The 10203-nt window shown below is 42.2% G+C and overlaps 2 protein-coding genes across 7 annotated transcripts in view; both read right to left on the minus strand.

Annotated features, from left to right (window-relative positions):
- Positions 1-6561, minus strand: part of LOC129191312 (protein jagged-1) — a 46974-nt gene extending 40413 nt beyond the window's left edge. Inside the window, exons 1-5 of one of the 5 annotated variants that reach the window (XM_054794544.1) lie at positions 6543-6561; positions 4462-4569; positions 3367-3625; positions 3169-3248; positions 164-917 (exon numbers count right to left, since the gene is read on the minus strand). In XM_054794544.1, the coding sequence (XP_054650519.1) occupies positions 164-289 (126 nt within the window). In that variant the 5' untranslated portion in view covers positions 290-917; positions 3169-3248; positions 3367-3625; positions 4462-4569; positions 6543-6561. Of the gene's footprint in view, positions 1-163; positions 1561-3164; positions 3252-3366; positions 3626-4461; positions 4570-6542 lie in introns of those variants that run through there. The other 4 variants (XM_054794543.1, XM_054794542.1, XM_054794541.1 and 1 more) reach the window with 4 other exon arrangements.
- An 89-nt stretch (positions 6562-6650) lies between these two features.
- On the minus strand, positions 6651-10005 carry snrpa (small nuclear ribonucleoprotein polypeptide A). Of its 2 annotated transcripts, none has more exons than XM_054794546.1 (7): positions 9922-10005; positions 9556-9628; positions 9069-9241; positions 8521-8673; positions 8253-8399; positions 7125-7213; positions 6651-7051 (listed from the first exon to the last, which is right to left on the minus strand). In XM_054794546.1, exons 2-7 carry the CDS (start codon positions 9626-9628, stop codon positions 6892-6894), a joined length of 795 nt encoding a protein of 264 aa, XP_054650521.1. In that variant the 5' UTR covers positions 9922-10005; the 3' UTR covers positions 6651-6891. The 2 variants fall into 2 exon arrangements, with proteins under 2 accessions (XP_054650521.1, XP_054650522.1); XM_054794547.1 differs by having other exon boundaries at positions 9556-9633; positions 9922-9967.
- Between the last annotated feature and the right edge of the window lie 198 nt (positions 10006-10203).

The following is a 10203-nucleotide window of genomic DNA, read 5'->3' on the forward strand; positions in this document are numbered from 1 at the left end:
TTGACTGGATTGAAACAACAGGTGGGCAGCACAAAGAGAGAGAAAGGGGGGACAGTGTGGTAATATGGTGTTGTATCCATATACAGTGTATACACAACTGAACAAGTGTTAAAAGTCAGCTGCTTTAAGTGGAGCCGGAAATAGCACTTAATCATCGGCTTACCTGTGGTTGCACGGTGAACGCGACGAGGAAAAACACAGTCCGCGGCAGGTGGAGGATACCCGGGTGTCGGTCACTCCTTCTCCCGTTGGCGCTCCTGGGCTCCAAGCGACTTGTGCCTTGCTCCATCCCTGCGTGGAGGCGAGGAGACCCTCTCCTCCTGTTCCGACCCAAATCTCGGACACTTCCTCTATGGCCCGCGTTACTTCATCCCTGCTTGGACTGATCGCCCACCGCCCACCACACCTGCACCTCCTCGGCCGGTAAGGTGTCAGACCCGTGTGTGTCCGCGAACGCACCGCCACAAGAGCGCGGCTACGGTCCTTTCTTTAAGAGGCTTTAAAGATCCAATCTGGCGGCTCACTTGACTTGAACTCTCATCCCAATTAGGCGACACACACTCTCTCCTCCTCCTATTTGAGGCTGATTAATCAAACCCCCGACAACCAATCGACAAATCCTGTATGTATCGATTCCCACATCCAATTTCTGTGTCTATTAAAAGGATAAAAAGTTCGTCTTCTTTGTGCACCTCCTCATCCAAAAAGGGGGTCGACTGCTGGTCATTTGTCAACTAGATACGAAGCCTGGCGGCGGCCCAGCGTGAGAAACAATGAGAGAAAAGAGGGAGAGAAAGAGAGCATGGAGGGTGTGTCCTCAGGCAGGGAATATCCGTCTTTCAGCTCTTGTCCGGAAGATTCCCAACGCTGACAAAAGTTCCTCTCTCTCTTTTTGTCTGTGTGAGCTGCAAACTTAGCTTCAAGACAAGTCACATTTGCACTCCTGAGAAACGTGGATATACTTTGGAGTAGTCAGTGTGCAGCTTGTATACTAGTGTACATTTACAATCCACTGAAAATGAGTCAAGACACGGCCATTATCTGCAGTAAATATCTGGCAACATAAGTGACTACCAAGATAATTGTGTACAGTCAAGCATGGTGGCTGTGGCATGGTCTGGGGCTGCATGAGTGCTCTCGACACTGGGGGGGCTGCGGTTCATTGAGGGAATCATAAATTCCGCCATGTACTGTGACATTGTGAAGTGGGTCGCGTGGTAGTTTTCCAAAGCTGACAAGAGCCTTGGTGAGGAAGCGTAGAGTGACCATGTAGGTTTCCTCCAGACCTCAATCATATCCGTCAAAATTTGCATTTGAAAATAAAATTTAAAAAAAACCTTCCCAACTTGTGTGTGTTGAGTCATTTTCAGTGGATAACAAATCTTCGAGTTACGAATGAATTTCATTCCTAGATTGTGACGTAAGTTCAGTTTTACAGTAATCGATACTTAAATTAAGTCCTAAATGGAGCTGCAACAATTAATCGATGGTTAATCGATTACCCAATTAAATCGACAACTATTTTGGTAATCATTTTTGTATTTAAATATGTAAATATCCTATGATTTCAGCCTCTCAAATGTGAATATTTTAAAATTTTCTTAGTCGTCTATGATAGCAGACCTGTTATTGAACTCCTAAACGAAGCCGACATGTCCTTTCCAAAGAGCACAAGTTCGTGAGTTTTTGTCCTGTAAAGAGTGACTCTAGACGCCACGCTTTATACTGGATTTATACCCGTACTTTGTATATGTACTTTATATAGTGTTGGACCACATCGAGTTATACGAGTGCTTCAAACGTTAAGTCTGACTTAAAGCCTTTCAAACTCATGGATCGGAGCTCCAGGACAAGATAAAAGGTATGTAGGATAGAAATTCACTTTAATATCTATCTGCAGATGAAATTGTTGTTAAAATCAGCAAAATGTGTTAATTTTGCCCTGGAATTATTGTGTACGTGCATTTTACAAAATGCTAGTGTGGCGTGTGCAGTGAGGCGTACATGAAATGACACTTGATTTTCTTCCCTGGACTTTTTGATGATAAAAAAAATGTAAATGGCTTCTCTGTTGACTTTGAAAACAAATGTATGAAAGGTATGAAAATCTGCTCTTACTTCTTTAACACTTGGGGTCAAGAAGCGAATGAGGTATCAAATTCAAGGTCGAGTCATGTTTTGTCAGAATTAATCACAGACTTGATTTCATTCAACCTGAAGTGATGGTTGCACTTTATTCAAATAAAATGTGAATGCATTTGCCATGAATTGTTGTTTACTTGTTTGTTTATATCCATAATTAATTTATACCCGATTCCCTTACAAAAAAAACTGCAGGAATCTAGGAAACTTCACCTGCACTGTCCAGTATCCAGGTATTTATTTCACAGTCAGACTGGTTGAATTTTTGGCTAATAAGTTACTGAATTGATTTAAAGTTACTGAATCCTATCGTTCTAAATGAACCAATATCGTCATTTAATGGTATCGGCAACCACAAATCGTGATACAAATCGAATCACTATTAAAACGAACAGTTGCACCCCTAATAATTCCACTTCACTTTCACTTTCCTTATACGTGCTGCCCCCAGAAGAGCATGCCTTACACTTGGGAGACATAATGAAGTGCCAAAAGTAAAAATAAGAATGTTACCTTAAGACAGTGGTTCTCAATAATTTTGTCAGGCCCCCACTGGTGGACGGAAATGTTCAAATTCATTCACTCACGACAAATTCATACATGTTGGCAGGACTGCACTAATATTGAAAGTCCCCCCTGCCAGATGACCGGGACCCACCCTACAACTTGAGAAGCACTGCCTTAAGATGTTACCTTTACCACAAGAATGAGGTGCACACACAGTATCCTTGCACTGCGTGTATTCATCCGCCACGCGTGCTGTAACTAGTGCAAGTCTAGGGTTTACGAACCAAAATTACCTTTTTAAATCAATTTATAGAAGCACGTTCCTTAACAATGAAAACCATAACACAGAACGCCGGAACCCGAGGTCGACCGGCACTGCTATACAAGCTGTACACTGACTACTCCAAATCATATCCAAGTTTCAATTCTATATTGTTGCTATAATAAAATGATTGCTGAAATGTATACTGTTAGAGATAATGATGCAATATAACAATGTAAATATTTTCTCCTACCCACCATGAAGTAGATGAATCACAGTGTGATGAAGCTTGTTCTGATAACTGCTTGATGATCCAGACCAGAACCCAAATGACCAACTGCTGATCATGATGATGATGATGATGATGAGGGATGCAAACACCAGTTCAGATACATAAAGATCACATGGCACATTTTCGACATAAAACTTCTTAGCTGGCCATCCATACAATGTACCTTCTTTATCGGATGACACGTTGGTGGTCTTGTTGCTCAACAACTTCCCTGACAACCGCTGGTGTTTCCTCGGGCCTGGAGTTTGCCAGTGAGCCCCCCTCCCCTCAAGCAGAACAGAGGGCCCTTGAGGAACCGAAGGTCCTTGATTTGCATGAAGGAGCTGTGACCTCAGTGGCATGGCATATTCTAAACCGAGGAGTCCGGAAATGTACACAATGGACATGAGAGGATCGGCTTCATGAGATTCTCTGCATCTTACCTGAGGAAGTTATTGGGCGAAATAGACATATGGTAAAAATATCAGCAACACTTTCATATAGATGAAATAAAGCCGATTATAATCTGGAATTTCTCCTTGTAGGACTAATAAAGGTATACCTTAAAACATGAGCAAGCACTAGCGTAGGTAAGGGAATACTGGTAGTCTCCACAAATAGGAAGAAAACATGGAAAAGTGTGGGGCTCAACAAACTGGGCTGAAAGGGATGGTTGTGTAAAATGTATTATAACAACAAGCATCCACAACCGTCTTTGTGACAAACAGCTGACTCTAAAATTTTGGGTTTTCGCAGCATTATGCATGAAAAAACCCTTCCTTACTAGTGGACTTGATACCACCTCTGACCCACCCGTAGCTACATGAGCCCATCCCGTGTCACGCCCACCACATCCATTTTTCAACGCTGCTTGCTTACATTGGACAAGTGTGGCGTAATGGTGTACAGTCAAACCTGTCTAAGCGGCCACTTTTGCAGTCTTCCTCTAGTGGCCGCTATAGACAAGTTTGACTGTATATGTAAAAAGCGAATAAAGAGCATAATAGCTCTTTTTGGAGTTACACTGTCAGACAAGCAGCTCATTAGCATTAAAGCTACAGCCACACAAAATGTTGTGTTTCCAGTGAGGCTTACTAAAAACACTTAAACTATATAAATACCAGCCTCGATGCTGGATTTTGGCAGGGACACTTACAGTACACTATTGTGGGACCTCTGACACTGAAATTAAATTGTTTTAAAAAGTATAACATGGGACTTTTAATGTACAACGGGTAATGTCAGAGTGCAGTGATGTTAATGGGATACACATTCTTACGTGCAAGCAGCAGCTGGGTTTGCAGCAACATTTTCCAAGATGTTAAAAATATAAAAGCCGTTCCACACAAGTGTATCAGAAAGGAAGCAGACTGACAAGCGATACGGTCTGGGGGAGAGAAAAAAAAAAAAAGGTACAAAATCTTCAGGAAGATCTCTCACTCTTTCTTTCGCTGCAGAGTGACGTAAACACCTCCCACATGCAAGCCAACAGATAAGTTGCCTTTTCAGACCCTGCAACTGGAAGAACTCTCTGTGTTGGTGATGAGGAGGAAGGCACTAGGCATAGTGCCAGGCGCATGCAACACACACACACACACACACACGCACAAACACACTCATTGACTCACACATATGGCGCCCTGGTGGCTAAGGTCAGTGCTTTCTCAAGGCAAAATAAGGGAGTGTGGAAAGGCTTGGGAAAGTGCCGGAAGAATGTGCATTTTGTGCAAACACTGTAGACCGACATGAAGACAATAACTCAGGGCACAGTTTAAGTCCACAACAGGGGGTACCCTGTGAGTGAGTACAGTGGGCACAGTGAGTCCAAATTAAGTTTTTCAGGCCTAATTCACACATCCCACTACACTGCACTCATGAATACGCTCATCTTTGGGGCACTTAATTACTCTGCAAAGCCACTGTGCAACATGAAGGCTACAGAGGGGCCCACTGGAGATGGGGCGCACAACAGCAAGTGGGCATTTACTAATTGGTGGACTACTCTGAACAAAAGTGGCTGTTAAACTTCATTAGGAGTTTGACTTATATGTACAAGTCATATACTGTATGTATATATACAGCTGGGATAACTGTATACAGTATTTGCTGTCCCCTCAACACACAAGCATTGTCTCAACTCCTGTCAACGAAAGGGAGTACACCCCTGTGTTAAACTGTGCAAATTGGGCCATATTCGCCATTTTTTGTTCCCAGGTTCATGTGACTCTTTTAGAGTCTTAGTTGCGACTGGGGAGCAGGTGTGTAAATTAGGTGATATCGCTCTCACATGCTTTCATAGTTGTCACTGGAAGTTCAACATGGCACTTGATGGCAAAGAACTTTTGGGGGATGTGTGTGTGTGTGTGTGTGGTGAGGTGGGGGGGGGGGGGGGGGGGTTGCCCTACATAAAGATGTTCTAGGTTATAAGATGGCCAACACAGAGCGAGCTGCAACACGGTGGCCAAGACCATACAGTTCCACTCAGAACAGGCCTTGCTATGGTCCATCAAAGAAGTTGAGTGCACATGCTCAGTGTCATAGGCAGAGGTTGTTTGGAAAACAGACGTATGAGTGCTGCAGAGGTTTAAGTGGTTGGGGGTCAGCCTGCCAGTGCTCAGACTGTACACCAGTGTTCATCAAATGGGTCTACATGGCTGTCATCTCAGAAGAAAAGTGGCTAATCTAGTCAGACATGGTGGTCACAGTGTCATGGCATGGGCCTGCATGAGTGCTGCTGGCACTGGGGACCACAGTTCATTGAGAGAAACATGAATGGCAACATGTATGGTGACATACTGAAGCAGAGCATGATTCCCTCCCTTCAGAATCTGGGCTGCAGAGCAGTGTTTCAACATGAGGACCCCAAACACACCTCCAAAATGACCACTGCCTTGCTAAAGAAGGTGAGGGTTAATGTGTTGGACCATATGTGGATTGCAAGGTGTCCATGATGTCATCATGGAAGGCCTAAAAAAGGATTCCAGCGGAAACCTGTGAAGCTCTAGTGAACTCCATGCCCAAGAGTTAAGGCAAAATGGAAAATAATGGTATCCACACAAAATATTGACATAATTTGGACATTTTCATGAGGTGTGTAATTACTTTTGTTGCCAGCAGTTTCAAATTAACGTTTGTGTCGTTATTTTGAGGGTACAGTAAGTTTACACTGTTCTTTAAACTGTACACGGACTACCTTTCTTTAGTGATATTCCATGAAGAAATGTTTGGCGTGTGTACTCACTTTTGTGACAGTACCTTATGGGGTATAAATTCAAGTAATTTCCTGCTAAGATACTTCACTTTAGCTCAAAATACGGGCTTGGCATGGCAAATTATAGGCTTAGCTGCACATATACCAACCTTTACTGGGCGAGTGAAGTTCACGTTGCCTCAATATGGTCCAATGGCGCCATCTGCTGAGCTTAAGAATATTCAATCATGAAAAAAAAATAGTTGCGAGGCAGCATCTTTTCTGAGAACGTTTTAATTGTAAAATCAACAGCTCCAGGTACGATGTCTGACAGGCCAGACACTGGGTGCAATGCTTTAGAACAAACAATAAGAGCAGAAACATAAGAATTGTAGACAATTTGAAATTACGCTATGTAATGCCAAAAAAATAGAACACCTAAGTATATGTATATAAAAAAAAAAACCTGTTTTGGAACTGTGTGAGAGCGTGACAAAGAGGCAGGTCTCACCCTGCCTGTTATTTCTTGGCAAATGAGATCTTCATCGCGTTGCTCTGTGTGATCTTAAAGCCTTGCAGTGAGTCTCGTGCAGCGCCCGCCTGCACTTCATTGTCAAACTCCACAAAGGCGATGTCGTGGCGACCGGGGACCAGACGCACTTCCTTGAACCCTGGGAATCTGGAAACACGACAGCCATGTGTTTTTAAGATGGATACACACAAATATATGTGGGGGAGCAGCTTTCACTGACTGGTTGAAGAGCATGGACAGCATGAGTTCGTTGGTCTCCTCGGGCAAGTTGGTGAGGAAGAGAATGTGATTGGGGGGATTTTCCGAAACCTGGAAGCAAACGTATAGTTAATTAGAAATAGAATGGGCATGACCTGAGGATAGTATGGGTAATAAATGAAGGGATACATCTTTTAAAAATAAAAAATGATTCCTGAGTAACATTGATCCATTATGTACAGTACGTTTTGTAAATTTACTTGACAAAACAATTCGCCATTTGTTTTTCAGAATGCATACACCCATGGTTTTTATGGTTTTGAAAAGAATCACTTCAATATTAATGGGTAAAGCAAGCATGGGGGGGAAGAAGAGGAAAAAAAAAAGACATTTTGTTTCGATATAACAAAGACTGAATAAAATACAAAATATGCTCTAACGTTAATTACCCATGCAAAATATTACATCCATAAATGCAAAACATCTCGAATGCAAGAATTCACAAATGAAAAGGACAGTTACTTTAATCTGCTCAATAAAACACTAAAAACTATTACCAAAAGGAAATTGTTGAGAAAAAAAATCTCATTTTGTTATTTAAAGGTTAGATCACGTGACCACTCTGAAGAAGACCGCAAATGAGCAGTCAAAACTGCCAGGTATGAAAAACTAGCCAACTCTAGTCTGTAAAAATCTTTTTTAAAAAGAACTGTTTAGAATGTATTTGTAAGTTACCTTTTTTTTGTTTTAAGTCTTCCGTTTGCCATGTCTGTATGCATTACTGTTACTATATAATCTTTCATAGTTTTGTCCACACTACATAGCTAAACAACAACTTTACAGGGTGTCAGTTTCACAAAATTTACTTGGAGAATTAAACTGATGATTTTCGAACTCCTGTTTGCTGGTGTCATTTTGCGCAAACCAATGCCGCACACAACTTTTTATTAGACCACGAACTAGTTAAGACTGAATCAACAGCACCCCTGCTGGTGGTAGCCAAGCGGTGCACTCCATTTTGTATCAATTGCTGTCAGACACTATTCATCAATTTGAGCGACTCAACAGAAGTATAACCTTTGTTTTAAGAAGAAATACAGTGCAAACATCATAAGAGAACAAGTCAAACACAGGCTCTAAATGACAGTACCTGCTGGGGCATCTGGCCAGGCATCATCTGACCAGAAGACATGGCGCCTGGGGGCATCCCGGGGGGTGGCATCATGCCCGGTGGGGGCATGTAGGGCGGCTGTCCTGGCATGTGCATCATGCGGGCCTGGTTCATTCCAGGCATCCCCTAAAAAAAAAAAAAAAAAAAAAAAAAAAAAAAAAAAAAAATCATGGCCCATGATATGTGTACTTGTGTGATAACCTCCTAGACTCGACATTGATTCAACACACGAACATGTTCCACTTACAGACATGCCTCCAGCCACAGAGGAAGCAGACTTCTTGTTACCACTCGACTCAGGCTTCGCTGGCTTCTTCCTTTCCTTTTTGCGATCACGCTCCACGTAAGTCCCTTTCATTTTGGCAATGATATCGGAATCCTGATTGGCATACTGGATGCGCTACAGGGACAGTTGAAGGATTGAGAACATATTCAGAAATGATACAGGACGCGTAAAAATTAGGGATGTCCCGATTCACATTTTTTGGCTTCCGACCGATCTTTTGCTGATCCGATCCTTCCCCCCCCTCTCCAATAAGGTTTTATTACAAACAATTAAAAATAATGCAACCAAAGTATTGCTAAATTTACTTTATTACACAGTATGACCAACTATATTGTTTGGCTTTTGTAACAGACCTCTGAGTCAGGTCCGTAATATGGCAACCGGATCGGCCCGATCTCGTGGCGGAAGCCGATATCATCTGGTCTTTGCAATACAACGGATCGTCAGCCGATCTCGAGCGTAAAGATCGTATCGGGACATCCCTGGTACAAATCAAGTGACGAACATACCATCGGCTTGTCATAGAAGGGGAATCCCTGCATGGACCTGAGAGCATTGGAGGCGCTGTTAACCTCTTTAAAGATAACAAAAGCCTGGCCCTTCATTTTAAAGGTACGTGCCACCAAGATGTCCAAAATCTGCCCAAATTGTGAGAAGATGGCATACAAGGATTTCTTCAACTCTGTAAAACAAAACAAAATAAAATTATTCCATATGTGTATTTGAATAACCTTTGACCTTACAAGCACGTGACTTTCTGATGATCTAGGAGGTACCAATCGAGCATACCAAATGCTGCAGCAAAAACGCATTTTCAACTGATACGTTGGGAAACTGCATTACATTACGTTTCTTTCAAATGAGTAAAACGCACATCCCAGTCTGCGTAACCAAGAAAGTATTCTGCCGAATGATCGATACAATTCGCATTAAGCTGCGAACAATGTGCACTGTTGACTCGTAGTGCTTAAATAGAAATAACAACGCGGAACTCACCATCTTTCTTGATTTTCTCGTTCAGGTTGTTGATGTAGATCGTGTGATTGAGCCGAGCCTCCGTCGTGGCCATCTAAACTTTTAAAAATGAGACACAAGGCCAGAAAAATACACATGAAATCGTCTGAATGAAAAGCTAAACTACTAGCAATAGCAACCGCCATTCGCTTGAATGGCGTGCAGTCACGCTATTGAAACTGCTTACTTAAAAAGTCTATTTGCAATCACGGCGTTTTTCTACTGCTCTGAACGACTTCAATAATTTAAAAGACGTTAAACTTGTAGTCTTCCCCTACACTCTCCCCAATGAACGTATTCGTTTATACATAAAATGATATTTATTTACTAAGACAGACAAGTACGTACCTCCTCTTCTCCGTCTTCTTCTTCGCAGTCTTCTTCTCCTTCTTTTTTATTGGCGGTTGGCAAGCAACTTATGGTGTGCTTTACCGCCACCTTCGGGTATGGAGTGTCGCTCGAAATGCTAAAAAAACCCAAAAGTCAAAATAAAATAATAATAATAATAATGGAAAAAACGAGACCCTTTTATCTAAAAGTGTCTTCCTTAAGAACTTGTGTATTTGCCTAAACCCTATATGCTTTGAATGCAACTGCAGAATATTCTCAACCACCATCTAAATATCCTCT

This window comes from Dunckerocampus dactyliophorus, chromosome 12 (assembly GCF_027744805.1).
Source record: "Dunckerocampus dactyliophorus isolate RoL2022-P2 chromosome 12, RoL_Ddac_1.1, whole genome shotgun sequence".
NCBI lineage: Eukaryota > Metazoa > Chordata > Actinopteri > Syngnathiformes > Syngnathidae > Dunckerocampus > Dunckerocampus dactyliophorus.

Excerpts from the sequence above, each read along its gene's own strand:
- snrpa (XM_054794546.1), bottom strand. The coding sequence starts at position 9,628 with ATGGCCACGACGGAGGCTCGGCTCAATCACACGATCTACATCAACAAC. Across the intron at positions 9,242-9,555 it reads CGAGAAAATCAAGAAAGATG|AGTTGAAGAAATCCTTGTAT; the intron begins GTGAGTTCCGCG and ends TTTGTTTTACAG. Across the intron at positions 7,052-7,124 it reads CTGTCCATGCTCTTCAACCA|ATTCCCAGGGTTCAAGGAAG; the intron begins GTCAGTGAAAGC and ends TCGTGTTTCCAG.